Genomic DNA, 21,566 nt, shown 5'->3' on the forward strand with positions numbered 1-21,566 from the left:
GGACACACACACAAGACGGATTCTCCTTCCTCATCCTTCAGCAACACCCCCACCCCCAAGCCCCCTTCGCCCCTCGCTGTTTCTCTGTGTCTTCGTTCTCTACGGACCCCCCCATCCTCCTATATTTGGTATCTATATTAATCGATTCCGGTTCCCCTTCTCCCGCTTCACAACCGTGTTTGCCCTCTTTTCATACATTTTTTCGTTGCGGCGCACTACCACGCACGGGTGTGCGTCACGCCCACACGCCTTCATCCCATCCTCCGCACAGGCTCACACATCGGACACCTCCGTCTGTCTGCGTGTGTGTGTGTGTGTGTGTGTGTGTGTGTGTGTGTGTGTGTGTGTGTGTGTGTGTGCGTGAAGAGTGCGGAGGGAGTGGAACAGACAGACGGACGTGGCTGCATGGATGGATCACGACGGACCGAGAGGTTTGTGCCGGCGTGTCGCCTTCGCTGGCTGTACCGCCTTTTTGGTTGTGCTTCTTCGTTGCTTCGTCACTTTTCGGATGTGGGCGATTCGGGTCGAGTGGGGGTGTACCCGTGGACCGTGTAGGTTGGCGGCTCACCTTCGCTCGCACAGGCACGCCCACACCCACCCCGCTGCCCCTGCCTCTTCTCCCCTCCTTCTCCAGACGGCCAGTGCGCGCACCAGTCCCTGCGGCGGAATGCATCTTTTGGATACTATCCTTCTCCTTATCTATCGTGGCATGCATATGTTTCTCGGGACATGACGGTGCGACACGATCGTGGGGAAGGGGGAGGAGGATGACCGTAGGGCTCTTGTTGGCCGGTGTGAGCGGGGTCATTATTATATATCGTGCACTGTTTCTTCTAGTCTACATTTTCTTTGGGAAAGGGGTCCCCCGTGACCGGATGGCCCCGCCCCACTCCTTCTCTCCCGTGATGTCCACGGTGCATGTCTCCGAAGTAAGTCCCGCCCACCCCACCTCACCGACCTCCGTCATGTCTGCGCTCGGTGAAAGAGGCGGCTTCCCACTCTCCCCAGCATGCAGACACAGCCAATACACGTGTACTGATACTCTTGTAGGAAAGGCTCGCCCTCTCCCTGTCTGTATGAACTCTGTGTAAGGGGGGGGGAGTGGGAGTGGGCACGGTCGCCCACACATCCCAGAAGTCGGATCGATGGAGAAGAATATGTGGATTCGCCGAATGGCCTTGCTGTAACACACACACACGCACACAGGTGAAAGGAGGGAAGTATGCACATAAGTGTGTATACATAAAGAGGACACGAAAGTAAAGCAGAGGCTTCCCCCCTCCCCCCCCCACTCCTCTCAGCCATCTCCTCCCCGCCACGCACACGGGTGTACGCCTACCGACAGACTCACGCACATGAGCCGTCGGTGGAACATGAACAAGCTGGCGAAATACTGGCGCTCATGACACCAACGCGCCCTCACGCACGTGGCAGCCTTTGCTCAGCACGGCTCGCCGCCAGCCCCCCTCCCTCCTCTCCTTCCCCCAGTCGTCTCTAGCATCGTGCACCTCTCTCTCTTCTTCTGAAAACTTCTCGACCCCCCCACCACCACCCTCATGTCTGCCCACGTTTGGCAGAGGTGTGCTAACCCATACACGCGCACCTACGCACACCTCCGTGTATTCCCTGACCTCCCCCACTCCCGCACATGCACGGCGCCTCCATGCGGGCGGCTTGGGCGGCGGCGGTGTCTCGGCGCCCGTCGCACATTGCGTGCGGAAGCTCCTCATCGCCGCTGTGGGCACTGCAGCCGCGGCGGGCCTCTTCCGTACATTGTGGCCGCGTCTCACAAGCGACGTCCGGCACGTCCTCGAGCCACGCATCGAGTCGCCATGGGCGTCGCCCCAGGAGAGGTCAGCCGAATGCGCGGCACATCGCTCCGGCAGCGGAGACTCGCTTCTCCGCCAGCTCCTATCGCATGGGCTGCAACCACATCGCCGACCGTGTCAAGAGACGCCGTCAGCTCGAAGACGCCATCCAAGCCGCGCAGGCGTTCCGCAAGTGGTGTGCCGTGCATGCACCATGCACGCAAGCGGCGGTGGGGGCATCTGTTTCGGCAACCACTCCGCTGCGACCCGGTGAACTCTCCCCCTCCCATGCGCCGGTGCTGCACCGGGTTGGCGGTAGTGTCGCCACGCTTGCGGACATCGGGTCTGACGAAGGCGCCAGCAGCCGTACCACACGGCACCACCTCGGCTTCCGCCCGCCGACGACACCCACCACAAACCCTCCCCTCACGGCGGGTGGGGCGGTACCGCTGACGGAGCGCCGCATGCTGGAGCACTACGCGGTCCTCCTCCACAACGTACGCGCAGCCGCCGCGCGGGTCGCCACGTCGGACTACCACCACTTTTACGCCGCAGTGGTGGAAGAACTGCTGATGGCGTCCAAGTCTGGTGGCGGCAGTGGTGCCTTCTCGGTGCCACGCTCCGTGGTGTGGCAGGACGCTGCTGCATCCACATACCATGGAGAAAGCGAAGACGCTACGGCGCAGGCTGAACGTCGCCTTGCCGCGTGGGCATCCTACTGGTACAAGGATCTGAAGCAGTGGTACTCGCGCCACGGCACGCATACCCCTGGTGCGGGTAACGCTGTTGACGCCCAGCAGTTGCTGCCCCACGGCGAGCTCTGGCAAGACGTGCTCGACGGTGGCGAGGGTGTGGTAGGAACACGGGAGGAAGACAAGTCGATGGCGGCGCTGCTGCTGCAGGGACAGTGGCGAGCCGCCATCGACAGCCTCCTGGAAGCCAGCGCGAAACCGCCCCGCTCCGCATCTGCGGCAGCGATGGTGCCGAACGGCAGCTCCACTACGGCCTCCCAACAGCTGTCCGTCGCGGAGCTCTTCTCTGCAGCGTCGGTGCGGCGCCGACACTGCGTGCCGTGGCGACACTCACCTCACCGAGGCTCTGCGAACTCGTCCAGCAGCACGCTTCCACCGCTGCCGCGGCGGCTTGCCCTTGCCCCCGTGACGCCGGCAGAGCTGCGCTTACTTCGACATCCGCCGTCGCCCGGGCTGCGCGTGCTGCCGCACTCGATAGCTGCTAAAGTGCAGCGAGCGGGGTGCCAGGAGCGTCCTGCAGGGGATCGGGTGGCGGCAGCACCATCACTGCTGTTGGAGGCGGCCGTAGCTGCGGAGGTGGCAGGTGGCCGTGCCACAGGCATCCCGCCGACGTGCGTGGTCCGCCTGCGGCGTCGTCTATGGGTGCTGCAGCACCTCCCGCGCCACCTCCCAGCCTCTCTCGTCCGCTTCCAGGAACCGCGACAGCCATCGCTGCGCGCCGGCGGCGGCCGTGGTCGCGAGGTGCGGAGTGGGGCAATGCCACACGCGCACCTCCTTCGCAGCCACGCGCTGGAGAAGCTGCCGTGGTACACGCTCTGCGTGCTTGGCGAGGTGTTAGAGGCGAGTGGGAACGGCGACCCAACCGTCGCGACGGTGCTGCACAACGCACGCACGCACATGTGCGCTGCGCTCTTCCTCAGCGTGCACGCCGACTACGCAGCCCTGCACGACTACGCACACACCCTCTTTCTCACGCTTGGCAGCAGCATGGTCGCGCGCGCAGTCGCCGCTCGACAACGACAGCGAGGACGCAGCGACGGCGGCGCAGCCGTCACCGTGTTCGAGAGTGCCTTTGCGCAGACAGCCATCGCTCTGCTTCAGCCACCGCCGCCGGCGGCGTACGCAGCGGCCGGGCTGTCGCCAAGACCCGCCTCTTCCTCCGGCAATGCTGCTAGCTTTCTCGCGAGGTCGTCGTCAGCGCGGACGCCAAGCTCCAGCACAGACATCACCGACGTTCACGTGGTGCCACCTCGTGTGTTTCGCCGCCTCTGCGCCGCCGTGCAGGACTGGCGCAACTACCATCTCTCGCTGTACTGTGAAACGCTAAGCCAAATTGCGGACAGCGACGGTATGGCGCTACGCGAGCTGGCGCGCGTGCTGGCAGCGCAGCCGCACGGCGAGGATGCTCTGCAAGAGGAAGTAGCTGTGGTGCTGGCGCCAGAGAGCGCGGCCGCCATCGTCACGGCTCTCCTGCTGCAGCTCCTCGATCAGCTGTCGCGACCGTCAGCGTCGCCCTCGTCAACGACGACACGTGCCCCGCTATCCTTTCTCTCCAACGCAGCTCGCACCGCCGGTCCACACACCAGCGCCGGATGCGACCCACAGGGTGCATCGCCTTCCCTTCCTCCACTGCCGCCGGACCTTTGTTTCTGTGTGCCGCACGACAAGGCGCACGCGGTGGCCAGCTACTTCAAGGGCATCTTCCATCCGTCTTTCTTCAGGCGCGTGGTGACGGCGGCGCCGCGCACGAATGGCGACGAGTGCCAGCTGGGTGACGATGGCGCCGCGGCCACATCTACCATCACCGCCACGATCACGGCGGGTGCCCGCACGGCAGACGAACTGAACGGTAACGCATCGGCACTGCCGTCCTTTGTTTTGCCGCCGGCTGAGTGGGAGCGCAACGCCGCCGCGCGCCTTGTCGGCCGCACGCTGCGTCGCCTCGACCGCTACCCGACGCGCACGACGGAGGCCTTCTTCGCCCGCTACGTGCGTGGCGACGATGTGGACTGGAAGAGAGAGGTTGGTGAAGAGGGGGGCTCCGAAGCAGCCGCAGCCCGGTCGGCTTCCACGACGGTTGCGCCTCCGCTCGCCATGAGCCTCTTCGTGGTGAACCTGCAAGCTGCCGTGAACCACTGGCGTGAGCGCCACCGCAGCCCCATCCTCGGCGTTCCACCCCCGGCCTCAAGTCACGCACAGCAGCAGGAGCAGGTCTCCCTACCAGCTCAGCCATCCGTGAACGCAGCAGGAGATGGGCGCACAGCCGACACACCATTGGCCGCTACCGCAGCGGCCACGCCAACGGGCGCGGAGGCCTCGTTGACGGAAGCTGGCAAGGATGGCTTACCTGACTCCATCGTTCTGCTTGCTTCCCCACCGATGCTCCCGCACGGACTGCACGCGGTCTACAAGCCTGCCGGCGTGAACTGCACCCTGCACGCACACTACCCGTCCCTCGTCTACCCGTTTCTCACTCGCGAGCTGCCCTGGAAGGCGAGAGGGGCGGTAGCAGCGGATGGCAGCGACAGGAATCGTGGCACTAGTGCGTCGTCCTCCCCAGCCCCCTGCGTGCCGGTGCTTCGTCAGCAGGGCCTCGTAAACCGCGTTGACGTGGGCACGAGCGGCGTTGTCCTTGTTGCTCGCACCGCCGACGCGCTGCACGGCGCCGCCGACGCTATGATACGAGAGCATCACATGCGCAAGACGTACCGTGCGCTCGTACAACGGTGGCCTCCCTTCTCGTCCTCGTCCTCGTCCAGCGCGTCCACAGTGCGGTACGACGATGACAACGCAGCAGCGGCGCCGCTCTTTAGCGTGTCACCCTTCTTATCCCCGATGCCGAGCGCCGTTGTGTGCGCACCGGTGTACGCGGCTGGCGCCACGGCGTCCTCGATCTCCCGGCGTTCAGCACTGCCGCTGAGTCATGGCCGCCAACTTCAATCGCCCGGGCAACCCAGTGCAGATGCGCTCGCAGCCTCTCGCGCCGGCTCGACTCTGTCGTGGTCATCGAGCGTACCTGTCTCTCTCTCCTCCTTAGAGCACGTGCATCAGCAGTACGCCACCCTGCATGCCGCTCTGCAGGATCAGCGGAATGCCATCACGCGCTACCGCGTACTCGAGTACTTCGCATCTGCCGGAGTCGCCTACGTGCAGGTGGAGCTGTGCAGCGGGCGGCGGCATCAGATACGGCAGCACTTTGCGCAGCTCGGCTTCCCTCTTGTTGGCGATGCTCGCTACCACGCCGGGGTAGTCGCAGGCCACGCGGGAACAACGCTCGGGATGCGTCGAGCTGCGCTCCACGCCTACACGGTGGACATCCTCGCCACCACAGACGGTGACGACCTGGCGAGCAGCGAGGAGGTGCCCGACCGCGTGGTGGTGCAGGCGGCGCTACCAGCCGACATGCATCGCGCTCTGCTTGCACTTCGGCAAGCGGAACAAGCCAAGCCGGGTCAGCAGCAACAACAGCGGCGGCAACCACAGCAACCCCGTGGTTGACGTGAGCCTCCCACCGCAGGCGAAGGGGAGACGCGAAATGGTGTGGCGGTGTCTCTCTCCGTCTCTCTCTCGCTCGCTCGCTCCAGCTCATGCTGGTCGCTTGACGCTCACCCTCACATACAACACGCGCACGCACACAACCACATGAACGCACTCGCACGTACGCATACACCCAAGCTACCCCCTCTTCCTGCTGTCGCTTGGCTTCTTTTGAGGGGTCAGCGTCTGCGCGCCGAGAGACAAGGATGTCTGTGTCTGTGTCTGTGTGTGTGTGTGTGTGGGGGGGGGAGAGAGAAGGCGCACACGTGGCGGCCAGAACTTGTGCACTCGTACATCTCCGCAGTGGCGTCATCATGGCCCGCCCGCCCCACTCCATCCCTCGCCTCTCCCTCTCTGCCTTTCTCTCATCGCCGCCACCGCATCTTTTCCTATCCTCCCTTGGCCCTTCCGCCACTCGCCGCTCCCCTCGTCCGTGGTGGCACCCCGGTGACACGCACCAGCGGCAACTACCGCGACTTGTGGTGAAGCGACTCACGTGCAGCTGCCGTTGGGGAGAGGGCGTTGGCTGAGGGGCGAAGGTGACAAGTCGAGCCGAAGCGCACGCACGCTGACATCCTGTTTTAGTCGAGTACGTAATACACAGTAGGAACTCCACCATTGCAAGCATACGCATGGCACTGCTTTCTCCCGCCTCCTCCGCGTCCGCGCCGCCCAGCTCGCGCGACAAGGCCAGCTACTGCCTGCAGCAAGCGCAGGCAGCGAAGGCGGCTGGTAACGCCGCGCTGCAAGCCGGCAATCCACGCGGTGCCTCCTTCGAGTACAAGAAGGTGTACCTCTACCTCGCCGAGTACCTTCCATCGGATGTGGCTCAGTCAGCTTCCCCTGTTGCTCTGGGATGCGGCAATGGCGGTGGCAGCGACGCTGGCGGCAACAGCGGGCTCGTGCAGATGCTGCAGCAACAGCAACGCCGCAAGGAACCGAAGAATGTGGCGGCAGCAGCGGTGACTGACCGCGAATCGTCAGCGTTGCCATCAACGACGGAGGAAGCAGCGCGGCTCAAGCTCCAGGAGGAGATGACGCAGCTGTACGCCACCACACTCAACAATCTCGCGCTGGCCCATATGAAGCTGGGGCGTTACCAAGAGGGAGTGAAGTGCGCGACTGCCGTGCTGGAGCAACCAGCGCTGCGAGCCGCTCTCGATGCCGGCGCGGAACAGTGCACCTCCGCTCGCTTCAGCGACACCTCGGCTGGCAAGGCGCTGCTGCGTCGAGCCGCCTGCTACGTCAAGCTCTCCGACTGGGCTCTGGCCGAGGCGGATATTTGCACATTGAGAAGGGCAACACTAGAAGGAGCTCATGCGGCCAGCGGTGGCGATGCCCTTGATGCGGCGGTGGTGCAGTTGACGCAAGCGGTGGAGCAAGGTCGTAAGGCAGAGGCCGCGAAGGAGAAGAAAATGATGCGGCTCATGTTCGCGTAGCGAATGAACGGTAGCGATGCAGAGTGGTGGGGTGGGGTGGGGGCCCTTCCCGCAAGCCATTGTTCGTTCCACCACTTGCTGCACCACCACCAACACCACGAAACCGAACGCGAGAAACCTCCCCTCCGCTCCCCTTCCCCGCTGACCACTAGAAGTGGCAAGTGCGCATATCAACGCTGGGACACACACATACATACACAGTTGCATACATGCGTACGGTGTGGCACATTCAAGTAGCAAGCACGTGGGCGCCACGCGCGTGTGTGTGTGTGTGTGTGTGTGTGTGTGTATAGGTGCGGGCATGCAGACAAGCCTTGTGTCTGCGCCTGCCCTATCCCGTCTGCTCGTCCGCCACCCATCCACTTCGCCACCTCCTCTCTCTCCCTCTCTTCCCAACCTATCCACCCCCTCCCCGCCCCCTCTCGCTTCACGAAACAATGTTGTGCAACTCTTGCACGCCACACTTGAAGCGGTCTTCGTGGCACCGTTGACGTGGTGGAGCACACGTTTTCTTGTCTGCTGCGTGTGTTGTTGTTGTGCCTGCTCCAGTCTGCAGCAGGCCGAGAGGCGGTGGTGGAATCCACCACCCAACCATACACCCACAGACACCAGGGAAAGCCGGAAGCACATACGAAGAGAGGATGCGGTGCTCTGCGCGGCGTGCCAACGTGGCGGCGCTGTACGAGTTCGTTGATGGCAACTTCCTCAACAACAAGCGGCCCGCCATCCCGGGTGGGGCGTGGCCGCTGGAGAGCTTGCGCCGCAAGAGTCTTGCCGACCTGCAGCAGATATGGTTGTCCTTGCTGAAGGAGCGCAACATGCTGAGCACCATCAAGGAACACTACCTGAGGCATCAAGAGGAGCTTGGGGCGATGCCGGCGCCGTCGCGGCTGAAGATGGTGGAAGAGTCGATGGAAAATGTCAAGAGGGTCGTGAAGGAGCGCGATGCCGAGGCGACGGCCGAGGCCGTGCGCATCTTCAAGGAGCGCCTCGCCAAGGGCATCTACCGCTACCCACCAGGGCCGCCACCCCCACCAGGGGCCCACGATCCGACGAGCACGGTGAAGCTGGTGCTGAGTCGCCGCGTCGACGAGGAGCGGCTGCGGGAGTTGCTTGGCCGCTTTAACGTGTTCGAGGCACACAAGGGCATTGTGAAGCTCACGATGCAGTTGCCAGAGGACGTCCTAACGCAGAAACGCGACGCGGAGCAGCTGTGGCAGCAGTACATGGCAGAGCGACGCAATGTGGAGGAGTACTACAAGTGGCCGGGAAGCAGCACAGGGAGCGCCGAGTCGGCGAGTGTGTACGACCACACGGTAGTGGAGCTTGCCCCGGGGGTGTACAGTGGACACCGCGGCACATCAGCAATAGAGTCGAACTGTGTGGACGACAGCAACGACGGCGCTCACGGCGTCGTCCAGGCAGCGCGGCTGCCGGTGCCGCCACCCAAGACGCGGCCCCCGCCCCCGCGCAATCCACTCGAGCACATCAAGTACCAGCAGCGCTCTGTTCTCAGCAAGGCGGTCATTCAGCTCGGCTACTTCCCCAACATCACGACAACGGCGCCGCGGTTCACCAAGGCGGATGACGTGCCGCGTCCCGTACACCCGGACGAAATCGAGGGTCCGTGGGAGGTGCGCGTCACCTACGACGCAAAGGACGGACTGGCCTACGTGCAGTCTCTCAGCCTGACGTCCATCGACGGTGCCGCCGTGCTATCCGTGGAGGAGGAGTTTCCCGCAGCGGCGCAGCCGTACGCCGCCGTGGACCCGGTCTATCAGGAAGCCGTCCGCCGCGAGATGGCGCAGGAGGAGACGCTGATGAAGTGGCCGAATGTGCCGAAATGGAAGTACCAGTACGACCTCTACACCAAGAAGCACCTTGCACAGGTGGTGCAGTACAACTACTCGAACGTGGTCGACTACGTGGACCGCGAGGTGCTCCTGACCGGCCGCTCCGTCTGGGAGTCGCCGATCGACATCGACCCCACGTGCGGCGGCATGAAGTCGGTGCCGGCGCACGCGAAGAAGCCGAAGCGGTACATGACACACGGCTTGGCCGAAGTCGGGGTGACGGACATCTAGAGGAAGAAACGTGGCCATGGCGGTGCTACCAGCGGTGCTTGGCTGTTTCAAGGTGAGGGGGGTGTTCGAGACAGTGCGCAGGATGTGTGTGTGTGTGTGTGTGTGTGTGTGTGTATGTGGGGACGTGGCTCACTGAGATGCAGAGAGGAGGAAGGAGGGGGGGGGGGGGGGCGGCAGACATGAGGAAAGAGAAACAACGACGACTCCAGAGACGCCCCGCCCGCCTCTCTCGACGCCTTCGCGTGCGTGCCCTCTGGAGGTGGGTTAACATCACAGCAATCAACGGAACAAAGGCATAAAGTCTCAGACCGTAGATCGGTGAAGCGCGCAGCTAAGCTGCATGCGTCTGTAGGTGTGTGTGTGTGTGTGTGTTCATCTCATCACAGAATAGTCGGTGGGGGTCGGCGTTGTCGCGGTAGTGTATGCGTGCGCACGTGTTCAGGATAGCGAGAACGAAGATGGGCATATCGCGTAGAGCTGGAGGCGACCCCGTCGCGCACCTTCGCGCGCCGTCCAGTAGGCAACGAAGAGGTGCTGCATGGGGGTGGGGGGTTGCCCTGTGCGCCCTCGGTGCCGCCACCTCACCCCACATCAAGCTTCATGGTGATCTCACTCCTTCCTCTCTTCTCTCCTACTCAAACACGTATGTGTGGCGTATGGCTGGCTGGCTGCCACGGGGGGGGGGGGGGCCTGTCGTTGATGGAAACACGCTCGAGCACACACAGTGCGCGCGGGAGAGATCAAGAGGGTATCCATCAAGCCTTTTCCTCGTCGTCGTTTTTGGTACCATGAGTGTCCATGCCACTGAAGAGGCCATCAGCCTCCCTTCCACCAGCGGCCATGCGGGGCGGCAGCACAGCACCTCTATCGTGTGCGCAGAGGACCGCGCCGACAACAGCAGCGGCGGTGGCAACTCTGCCGCGGCCTTTCGCAGCGGCAGTTGCGTGGGTGCCACCGCTAGCGCTGGCGGTGTTGCAGCCGGCGGGCCTCTCACGTCGTGGCGCCGATCCCTCGCACCTTCCAACGCCGCCAATGCCTCGAGCGGTGGCTGTGCGCCCATCACCACCGTCCACACTAACAGTGGCGTCGGAAGTGGTGCGTCAACGCAGTCGCGTCTGCGGCCGTCGCCCCTGCAGCACTGCCGAGCGTCTAGTGTGATGTGGGGTCGCCTGGTGGGTGCGCGCGGTGGCACAGCGGCAGCCGGCAGCAACAACAACGCGTCCGCGGTCACCAATGTATATACGCTGCAGCTGCCGGGCGACGATGGTGGCATTGAGATGGCTGCGGCACAGCCGCTGCTGCTGGGTGCACTGCGCATGCGCGAAACGTACAAGGGCGTTGACAAGGGTCACTACGAAGTGGGCGTTGGCAGCACCGGCAGCGGCGCATCCAACAGCCTCACCAGCGCCGTCACTATGGCTGCCGACGCGAGCCGCACCACGCATCCAATGCAAGGTGTCCCGCACCCGCCCCAACCCGCATCCCAGTCGCAGCACCTTCAGACGCAGCAGCAGCAGCAGCAAGTCCCCTCACCATCGCTCATGACAGGGCCCACCACCCTGCAGCAGGTGGACGGTGTTTTCCACTGGTCAGACGAGAAGACGCCAATTGCCTCATGGGCGCAGTTCCGCGCCGACGTGCTTGCGCTGGCGGCGTGCGTGCAGGACCCCTCCTGCGTTGCGGCGAGCAAGTGCCGCCTGGAAGTGCTGGAGGAGAAGTACCACCTTCACCGGCTCTACAACGCCGACGTCGAGGAAAACAGCGACCGCTACCGCCGCGGTGGCGGCCTCTTCGCGAACGCCTGCCGCGTCGATACCTGCGTCGGTGCCACGACCGCAATGAACGCTCAGGTGCTGGTTGAGTATATCCAGCGCACCGTTGACGAGCGCGGCGACGACATTGTCGGCGTGTCGGACAGCGCACCGCTGGGAAGCGGGTTGGCCACGGCAGGTGCCGGCGGCGGCGGCGTTGTGGGAGCACCGGGTGGGGAGCAGCTGACGCTGGCTCGCGTCTGCGAGCTGCTCGACTTCCCCGAACCCTACCTACTGACGGTGGAAGGGCTTGGCCTGCAGCCGTCGGTGAACCGTGCCTTGCCGTACTACGACGCGCTGGACCCTTCGATGAACAGCGGTGGCCGCAACAGCGCCGCGCTGCTTCGCCTTTTTCTCTCCCTCGGCCAACGCCCACAGTGGGGGGCGTACCTGGCGGGTGTGGTGCTGCCGTGCCTGAGGCGCAACGAGCTGCGCACGGGCGATGTCCAAGCAACGGAAATGACTCTCGAGATCACGGGTGCGCTCACCCACGAATGGGAGAACACGGCCGCGTGGGTGCGAACGCACGAGCTCGACAGCTTCTGCAGCAACCAGTTCCAGCTTGCCTTCCCAGTCACGAAGTGGTGCAGCCGCGGCGGCAGCGTCGGGAGTGGGGCGTTCTCCTTCTTTGACATGCATGTCGGCCGCGCATACAGCGGCGAGGCGTGCGATGACCGCTCGATCACCGCCAACAACATGCACGGCGTCGGCCGTGGCCCCTCTGACTCGCTGACTGACAGGAACGCCGCCTCTGCTGCAGCCCTCCCACCCGGCGCGAGTCCTGACGAGGCGGTGAACTACGACAACTACCAGCAGCTGCTCGACCACATATTCCTCCCTCTCTTCATGGCCACTCTGGCGCCGGAGGACCCGAAGTACGTCGACCTTGCCACGCTGCTGCAGCACACCGGTGCTATCCTCCTTACGGGCAATGAGAACGCAGACGTCATGGGCAGCACCGCGGCAGGCGGTGGTGGGCACGGATGTGCGAGCGGCAGTCGCGCGGATGGTGGCGCTGCAGCCGGCAATGCTGCGGCGCTGCATGTGGACGCGATGAGCAGCGACTGGCGACGTCGTCCGGCTGACACGCCGTACACGGAGCCCGTCTCCCTCACGTACCTCTGCTACTACATCTGGGCAAACCTGTGCTCACTGAACGCGCTGCGCCGCCGTCGTGGGCAGAACGTGCTGCAACTGCGTGTCGTGGCATCAAGTGCCACAATGCCCAACACGTCCTCGGCGCACGACGCGAGTCTGCTGCTGCTGTCTTACCTCATCGCTGACGTCGTCGTCGACGCCGTCGCGCTGGACCGGCAGCCGGTACTGCAGTACCTCTACGGTCTTCACCAGATCGGCGTGGCCATGTGCCCCATCGCCCGCAGCAGTCTCGGCACCACAAGCCTGGACGAGCACCCTGTGGCACGACTGCTGTGGCGCGGCCTGTGCGTCTCGCTCTGCACCCTCAACCCTCTATACTACCACTCCTCACCGGAGCCACTGTTGGAGGAGTACACAGCGGCGGCGAAGGTGCACCGCCTCTCGCCGACCGACATCAGCGAGATGGCGCTGCACTCTGTCTGCATGTCCTCGTTCGAAGACGAGGTGAAGGCGTCCTGGGTCGGCGCAGGCCTCCTGCGCGACGGCTGGCGGGCAAACGCGGTCGAGCTGACCAGCGTGCCGACGGCGCGGCTGCAGCTGCGCTACGAGTCATGGAAGGCGGAGCGTAAGCTGCTGCTCCTGCCGTCCGGCTCCCCGGCAGGCTTCCCTATAGGGGCCGCAGGGTCTGTCGCCGAGATCGGGTCGCCGTTGGACGACACGCAGAGCATGGTCCGCCGTGACATGGCCACAGCAGCGAGGCGCTTCACCACTACACTGTCGCCGCATCGGAACGCGTCCAGCGCCTTAGCCCCGGATGGGCAAGCGGGCATGGGCTCGACGGGCGGAGCAGCTGCTGCACTTCAGTCGCAGGCGCCGTATGCCGTGTTGGACCCCGCGGTCGACTTCCCGCGCGTCACCCTCATTGGCCCCTTCGACCGCGACATCCAAAATGCCCACCTCGTGCAGGCGCTGCATCGTGCCCTGGACCTGCGCCACCAGTACTGCTCGCTGCCGCTACCACCCGATCCTTCTTCCAGCGCTGCCGCCGTCGCTAGCGACTCTGTGAGCAACAGTGACGTCAAGGCCAGCTGGCTGGCGGCGCTGACTCGCGACCCGCACGCGGTGCTGCCGCACCCGACACAGTCGATGAGCTGGGCCTTCAAGAGTGCCGTGCCGTCGTTGTCGCCGCATAATAAGATGAGCGGCGGACACGCCACTGGCGCCACCGGCGCGTCCTCGATGGTGCACGGCGCCAGCTCGTACCTGCAGTTTGACGAGGATGAGTGGAAGTACAAGACGGTGGAGGGCATCATTGTGCCGCATGAGGTGCACCAGATTCCGCGCCTGCCGCAGGACATGTACCACTACACAGAGTTCTGCAATCACGTCGAGGAGATACGTTGCCTCATTGACAACATCCGCGTCCGCGACTTTGCACTGCGACGGCTACAGCTGCTGGAGCACCGCTTCAAACTGCACGCGGCGGTGAATCATAGCCGCGAGCTCGGCAGCACAGCGGCGCGTGCGTCGCACAACCGCGACTTTTATCAGTCGACCAAGGTGGACAACAACATCCGCATGGAGACGGGTATGACAGCGCGCCAGCTTCTCGCCTTCATCGTGGACAAGGCGACGCACAACGGCGACGATATTGTGTCGCACCCCAAAGGCAAGGAGCCGCAGACGCTGCGCCAGCTGCTTGCGGACCTGCACATCACGGCGGACTCGCTGACGGTGGACGACCTGAACGTGCAGGCCGGCGCCACATCGAGCAACGGCGGCGCGCCGCAGAATCCGTTTGCGTCGGAGGGGCAGCAGCAGGACGAGCTGCTGACGCTGCTGTTAAAGACAGACAACCAGATGAATGGCCGCTACTTTGCGGAGCTGACGAAGCGCACCTTCGAGGAGCTGTCGCGCGATCAGCACACCTTCTCGGAGAGTCGCCTATCCGTCTACGGCGCTAGTGCCGAGGAATGGGCGCTGCTGTCGCACTGGTTCGACACCCACGGCATGTCCTCCTCGCACAACCAGTGGGTGGTACAGGTGCCCCGCATCTACAGCTCCCTCCGTAAAGCAGGCCGAGTCGCCAGCTTCGCGGAATACCTCGAGCACGTCTTCGAGCCCCTGTGGCGCATCTCGCTGCACCCAAACAGCGACCCTCGTCTTTTCCACTTCATCAACCACATTGCCGCCTTCGACTGCGTCGAGGATGAGCGGCGGCCAGACGTGCCGCTGCACCTGGCGATGCGCTCCCCGCACGAGTGGACAACGGAAGACGAGCCACCGTACAACTACTACCTGTACCACCTGTACGCCAACCTGCGCTCGCTGAACTGCTTCCGGCAGCGGCGCCGCTTCTCCGTCTTCTCCTTCCGCCCCAGCTGCGGCGAGGCCGGCGGTGTCGACCACCTCATTGGTGGCTTCCTGCTGGCGCAGAGCGTCAACTACGGCGTGCGCCTCGCCGACAGCGCGCCGCTGCAGTACCTCTTTTACTTGGCCCAGATTGGCGTGACGCTGAGCCCGCTCAGCAACAACACGAAGCTGCAGTTGAACTACCTGCACAACCCCTTCCCGCAGTTCTTCAGGCGTGGGCTGCGCGTCTCGCTCGGCACGGATAGTCCGCTGCTCTACCACCACACGCAGGAGCCGCTGCTCGAGGAGTACTCTATCGCCTCCAAGATATGGAAGCTGAGCCCGAACGACCTCTCCGAGGTGGCGCGCAACAGCGTGCTGCTGTCGAACTTCAGCTTGAGGTTCAAGGAGGAGAAGCTCGGTGCCATGCACTTCCTTTCCAGTAGTGCCGGCAACGACGTTGCCAAGACGCACCTGTCCGACGTACGCGTCGCGTATCGTTTCGAAGCATATCACACAGAGGTGGGCTTCCTTGAGTACATCTCCGGCCTGCACTTTCACCGCGCGTTGCTGACGCTAGAAATCGAGGCGCAGTGCATGCAACTGTACGGCGTCAACACGAACGACAGCAGCGGCAGTACCGGTGGTGGCGTTGTCGGCATCATCGACAAAACCCCGAAGGAGGCGGACCTTGTGCAGCTGGAGGCGCAGCGCACTTGCATGCAGCGGCAGCTGTGGGAGCTGACCAGTGCCGTCAGCGAGCTCCACAGGCAAAACCGGCTCCTGACAACGAAACTCGCAGAGGAAAAGGAGCGTGATCAGCTGGCGGCGCAGCTGCGCCGCCAGCGGGTCGATGCCAAGCTACGTGAGCTGCAAAACCTCGTGACGCAGAAAGAAGTGCGCCCGCACACAAGGGCAACAACAGAGCACCATCAGCCGCAGGATACGCCGGACGACGATAAAGGCGATGTGGACGCCGACGGGAGCGGTGTTCCATCCGTCCCTCATCCGCTGACGCCGTCTGCGGCCTCGGTGTCGCCGCCGCCGCTCTCCTCTGGGTCGCTGCGGGCAGGTGTGGCGGCTGCGAGCGTGCCACCAGCTGCAGCAGCGTCTGCCGCTACGCCTGGTGCGCAGCCACCACCGTCTCCGCCAGCTCTTCACGCACCGGCCGACAGTGCCAGCAGTACGCTGCGCAAGCACCAGCAGCAGCAGCAGGGCGATGCTGTGGCGCAGACACGTCGACTGCTTGCGCACACGGAGTCTCTATGGCGCACCTCCCCCGTGCAGGCCGACGGGCTGCACTGGGCGGATGGCGGCAGGGGCAAGCAACCGCCCCCACAGCTGCCTCCGTTGGAGACCGCCACCTCTTCTTCCTCGCAGCTGTCGGTGTCACCTGCGTCACTGCGCAAGCGATGGTCACCATCGCCCCTCGTCGATGATTAACGGTAGAGAAAAACAGAGGCGGAGGCGAAGTGGGAGAAGTAAGTATGGAAAGGGGGGGAGGGTGGCGACGGCGGCTGCAGACGTCGGCGAGATGGCATGCCCGTGTCGTATCAGCCGCAAGAGCTTTCTCTTCTTCCCTCCGTAAATCCCTCCCTCCCTCCCCCCCCCGCCTCCCCGCCACATCCTCTGTCTGCCTTCCAGTCTGGTCTCTCCCCACCCACCCACACGCAACCTTGTGCTGCCGATGTCAGCGCCGTAGACCTCGTACACCTGCACGTCTACTCGTCCGGGCGGCAGGCTTGGAACGGACGTCCCTGCGCCGTCCCTGGCCGCGCCCGCGCGCGGATGTACCTGCGCGTGCAGGTGTTTTGTGCACACGTACGCGTGGGCGTGTGCGTGTGTCTTCTCCCCTTCATGTCCTTCATGTACAGTAGTACCCGTGCGGCACGACGGCGGCGGCGACCACCATCACCATCACCATCATCGCTGCCGCCGCCGCCCTGTTCCTTTATGTATGGCATGGTCCATCAATGACGGCTTGTGCGCACAGAAGCGTGTTCGTCTCTGTACAGAGATCTGCATGGTGTATGCGTGTGTATACGCTGTCCTTCAGCACAGAATAGAAAACGAGGACGCATCTCCCCCTCCCCCCCCCCTCTCGCCCGCACGCCCAAAGTGGGCGAAGGAAGTCGCGCGACACGGTCAGCACGCCTCTTCTTCGCTTCGAACGGGGTGAGGCAGACGAAGCAACGAACGTGAAGAAGTGGCGCTGGTGGCAACCACGAGGAAAGAGTTTCTCATCCAGAAGCAACATGAATGAGGAGGACGACAGTGCGGAAGCAGGGAGAGGTGGCGCACCACACAGGGCAAGGTCCTCCTCCCCAACGTAGACGTCCTTTCTTCACGCCGCCACCACCACCATATCAGCCTCGCAGTTGTTGCCCTGGTGTGGGCAATGACGCACACACACACACTCAGACACATCTGTTGCACCTTCCTTTCCTTATCTTTCCATTGGCCTTTCCTTGCTCCTCTATACACGCACTTGCACCCTCATCCCATGCGCTCGCTACCCCGCTGTGGTGTACGCGCAGGCAGCTCAAGAGGGCATCTCTTCATACCTTGGTCTTCACCACCGCTGTGCTCCTCCTGTCACTCGCATCGACTTCCTGAAGCGACGCGCTTGCTTTCGAAATAGCGATACCTCCATGCGTCCGCCTGCAGGTAGCATTCCCATTATCCACTCGTGTGCTCGCCCGGAGACTCACGTCTTCTTTTTGGCGTGTCTCCCGAGTCTGCCCCCGTCAGACGTTGTGTCGTAGTAGTCTTTAGCCTCCCTCCCTCCCTCCCTCTTTTCCCTTGTGTAGTGGATGTAGTGTCGCGTATACGTAGAGGCAGTAGTAGTCGTCTCTCCCTCCCTCCCCCTCTCTCTGTCTCTCTCTCTCTCTTGCGTTGTTCGTAGTCGCGCGAAGACCATGCGCAGTTCACGCCATCTGTGTGGCCTGCCCACTGTCCGGACTGTCGCGGCAACGGGCTGGCGCTACCACCGTCATGGGGCACCGGAGAAGGTGCTACAGTATGAACGGTATCGCGTCCCCTTCGACCGCACGAGTGGGCAGGTGGTGGTGAAGATGTTAGCGGCGCCAGTCCACCGGCATGACAAGAATCTTATCGAAGGTCACGGGGGCCCGATAGCGGTGCCCAAGGCGTGTCTGCCACACGTCGCTGGTGTCGAGGGCGTCGGCGTGGTCGAGGAGGTCGGCTCCAACGCGAAGCTAGCGCTGAAGGAGGGAGACATGGTGTGGATCAACAACCCCTCCGTTGGCAGCTGGGCGACGCACATCGTCACGGATGCCGAGAACCTCGATGTCGTGCCGTGCCGCGCGGATGTGGATATCGAGTACCTCGCCTCGCTGTCACTGTTCCACACGGCGTACCATCTCACACACGACTTCGTGAACATCCAACCGAACGACGTCGTGCTGCAGACCGGCGCCTCCTCGTCCATCGCGCAGATCTGCCAAGGCTATCTGCGCGCCAAGGGTGCGAAGCTCTTCCAGACGATGCAGCTGGGCCGCACAGAGCACGCCCATCTGCTGGCCTTCTTCAAACTGCGCGGCGCCTTCGCGGTCGTGCCATACAACTACGCCCGGACGAACTACATGCGCCGCCTTCTCTCCGACGTGCCGCCGCCGAAGCTACTGCTGAACCACACCTGTGGCGGCTACGCCTCGAACCTCGTCAACCTGCTCGGCGACAACGGCGTCTGCGTCACCTACGGCAACACGAGCCATCAGCCGATGCAGATCTCCAACATGGACGCGATCGCGCGCGGCGTTCAGTTTAAGGGCTTCTTTCTGCCGAGCTGGATTCGGCGGCACACGCGCGAGGCTCGCATGCGGGTGCACCAGAACGTGGTGGAGAGCATGACCATCACGCAGGGCCACGGCATCTTTCGCGCACAGCGGTTCAAGATGGACGGCGACTCGGCGTTCGCCTTCAGCAACGCCTGGGACGCCCCGCTCGCCTCGCGCAAAGCAGTGTTGCGCATAGTCGGCGAGTACGGCGAGTGGCGTCGCCCGCGCTCTGACCAGGCGGGGTGGAACATCGGGCGCGCCGTCTGGGAGGACATGCTGCAGCAGATGTGGGAGTCCGCCGGCACGACGGAGAACCCGCAGTCGATGAAGTACTACACGCCCTTCGACGACATCCACTCGTCCTTCTACGACGCGAAGCAGTCGAAAGAGTTGGGGCACCGCGACGTGTTCTTCCGTCGTCCCAACGCACCGCGCCACAACGCCGCCGAGCAGCAGCAGTAGTCGTAGCAGATGGCAACACGTCACATGCGTGCGTGTATTCGCGGAAGGGAGAGAGCGCAGCACACTACTGCTGCACCTCACAAAGCAAGAAGAGGTGAACCACGCCCAAGCCGATGCACGATTCGACGCTTGTGTGGCTCTGCCGCTCCTTGTGTGTCCTTCTCTTGTTGATGGCAGCCCGAAAAGCCGGATAGTGTGTTGGCGATGGCCCTGCACGCTGAGAGCGGGGGGGGGGGGGGGGGGGGCGGACAACCGTGGTGAGCGACGTCGTCGCCCTTGCAACCTCTCGTGCTCGTCTTCGCTGTCGCTCTCCCTCTCCCTCCCTGAATGCGTGTGATGATTGCCTGAGCGGCGGACGAGTCCGTGAAACCGCCAGCCCTCACCACCCACCACCCCCCTCTTTCCGCGTAGTAGAGCACAGAAACGGTCGACAACAGGGGCGCGCGGGGGGGGGAACCGTCGTGGAGCTTCCCGGGTGAAAGAGGGCGTGTTTCTACTCGTATTCAGCGTGTCGGTCTTTGTGCGCGTGCCGCTGTTCTTATCTCTCCCCACTCCACCCCCGCTGTTGTTGGTGTTGGTGTTTCGCGAGCACCGGCGTGGGAAGGGACGGCTGGAAGCCAACGACCACAACGAGGCAACGAACAATACGAAAGGAATAACGGAATCCCCGTCCAGTGCGGCGGGGTGTGCCCCCCAGTGGATGTCGGAGGAGGCCCATGTGTGTCCGTCCGTGACCGGGCGGCGAAACACGGACGATGGTGTACTTTCCTTCCCTCTCCACTTGCCGTGTGTGTGTGTATTTGTATCGGCGCAGATGGCGCCTGTGATGCCGAGTGCTCGCCCGATTCCCTCTTGTGCTGCTCTCTGCGGTACGGCCGCCGACCCCCTCATCCACACCTTCGCCCCCCCCCTGTCCACTCGTTTTTCCACCTCATTCCTTCTGCGTATATGCTTTCCAACGACGCACACACACACGCCTACGCCTACGCCATGCTTGCCTCCACATGTGCCCTGTCTCGCTCTCCGTGCACGCCTACCGTCGTTCCTGCAGAGCTGCTTTACCACCAGTCGCGTTGTCGTTCGCGCCAGGCTCTCGCTGGAGTGTTTTGCTGTTGGACGAGGGTTGTGTATTCTCTATGCGGCTTCTGTCGCTGCTCTCTGCCCGCCTGTGACACGTGTGTGTGTGTGTGTGTGTGTGTGTGTGTCTCTGTGAGCCGTCGCCAACGTCTTCCTTTGGCTCTTTCCCTTTTCAGGCAGTTTTCGGACCGTGGCGCGGGGAGGTCACGCACGCATCGCATCGGTCCAGCGAGGGGAAAAGACAGCGAGACGGGGGGAGGGGGAGGGGGAGGGGGGGCAGCGGTGTTTCGTCGAGGGACCGCGACAGAACTCGCTCGTGCCCTCTCCCTGTTCAGGTACGTCAGCAGTTGCGTTGCACGCACCCGACACAAACACCGTAAACACGCGTATGTGCTCGCCAGTGTCTAAACGTGCGGCGAGGACCCTTGGCGGGGTGCGGTGTTGGACAGCTGCAGCGACCAGCGTGTGGCACTCGCGGCACCGATGGCCTCCCTGCTTCAACACCGTCTGTCAGCGCAGTGCCTGTATTGGGCTCACACTCTGCATGGCGTACCGTCACCAAGCCACAGACCAGTTCCACCGATTCCTGCACAACCCACATGTGGTGCAACCGGACGGGGTCGATGGACTGCCACGGGTTAAAGGTGATCAGCAGCAGTGGCTCAACACGGAGCAGTGGCACGGGTACAGCGATACGTATTTGCAGCGGCACATGCAGTACCCGGCCACCGTCGAGCTGAACAACCCCGCCGTCAATGCACGACACGACCTCCTCTACGAGTGTCTAGGACTTGTGTACGAGCTGTACGGTGGCCTCGCCGAGGATCTGCAGGAGCTGCACGATGACCCCCTGCACCCGCACTTTCACCGTCGCATCGCCCGCATCAAGCGCGACCGCGAGCGCATCGCCACCGAGCTCGACAAGCGCTACGCCAAGCTGCATCCAACGGTGAAGACGGTGTACGACGCGTTCCTCGTCCGTCGCTACTACCACCTCGCTGACTGGATCGAGCATGTCGAGCGGAAGCGAGAACGTCTCATCAATGACCTCAGCCCCGATGTCATGGAAAAGACGATGAGAATGCGTGGGATCGCAGAGCAGTACCTGCGACATCTGCGTGCCCTCGAGCACGCGCTTTACGAAGATCCCCTCATGGGCCTCCTCGGGGGTGATCGGGGCACGAACGTCCTCGATCAGTATACGCCTGGCGAGCTGGCAATGCTGCGGCAGAAGGCGGCCTACTTCCGCAACATGCGCCGGTTCGGTGCGAATCAACTGGACGCCGACATGCACACGCACTGAAGCGTTGGCCCAAATCCACCGATACGTGCCCCCTCCCCCCCCC

At 63.5% G+C, this 21,566-nt stretch overlaps 6 protein-coding genes across 6 annotated transcripts; all 6 read left to right on the top strand.

Annotated features, from left to right (window-relative positions):
- Positions 1-1,648: 1,648 nt before the first annotated feature.
- Positions 1,649-6,058, top strand: LMJF_04_0250 (RNA pseudouridylate synthase-like protein; the record flags this gene model as incomplete). The annotated part of the gene is made up of 1 exon (XM_883443.1): positions 1,649-6,058. The coding sequence occupies one exon, from the start codon at positions 1,649-1,651 to the stop codon at positions 6,056-6,058; it is 4,410 nt and encodes a 1,469-aa protein (XP_888536.1).
- A 671-nt stretch (positions 6,059-6,729) lies between these two features.
- LMJF_04_0260 (conserved hypothetical protein) lies at positions 6,730-7,536 on the top strand (the record flags this gene model as incomplete). The annotated part of the gene is made up of 1 exon (XM_883444.1): positions 6,730-7,536. One exon carries the CDS (start codon positions 6,730-6,732, stop codon positions 7,534-7,536), a length of 807 nt encoding a protein of 268 aa, XP_888537.1.
- Positions 7,537-8,177: 641 nt separating this feature from the next.
- LMJF_04_0270 (conserved hypothetical protein) lies at positions 8,178-9,620 on the top strand (the record flags this gene model as incomplete). Its single annotated transcript, XM_883445.1, has 1 exon — positions 8,178-9,620. One exon carries the CDS (start codon positions 8,178-8,180, stop codon positions 9,618-9,620), a length of 1,443 nt encoding a protein of 480 aa, XP_888538.1.
- Positions 9,621-10,042: 422 nt separating this feature from the next.
- LMJF_04_0280 (putative adenosine monophosphate deaminase) lies at positions 10,043-16,324 on the top strand (the record flags this gene model as incomplete). Its single annotated transcript, XM_883447.1, has 1 exon — positions 10,043-16,324. The coding sequence occupies one exon, from the start codon at positions 10,043-10,045 to the stop codon at positions 16,322-16,324; it is 6,282 nt and encodes a 2,093-aa protein (XP_888540.1).
- A 1,475-nt stretch (positions 16,325-17,799) lies between these two features.
- On the top strand, positions 17,800-19,143 carry LMJF_04_0290 (conserved hypothetical protein; the record flags this gene model as incomplete). The annotated part of the gene is made up of 1 exon (XM_883449.1): positions 17,800-19,143. The coding sequence occupies one exon, from the start codon at positions 17,800-17,802 to the stop codon at positions 19,141-19,143; it is 1,344 nt and encodes a 447-aa protein (XP_888542.1).
- Positions 19,144-20,764: 1,621 nt separating this feature from the next.
- Positions 20,765-21,523, top strand: LMJF_04_0300 (conserved hypothetical protein; the record flags this gene model as incomplete). The annotated part of the gene is made up of 1 exon (XM_883451.1): positions 20,765-21,523. One exon carries the CDS (start codon positions 20,765-20,767, stop codon positions 21,521-21,523), a length of 759 nt encoding a protein of 252 aa, XP_888544.1.
- Between the last annotated feature and the right edge of the window lie 43 nt (positions 21,524-21,566).

Source organism: Leishmania major, chromosome 4 (genome assembly GCF_000002725.2).
Source record: "Leishmania major strain Friedlin complete genome, chromosome 4".
Classification (NCBI taxonomy): Eukaryota; Euglenozoa; class Kinetoplastea; order Trypanosomatida; family Trypanosomatidae; genus Leishmania; species Leishmania major.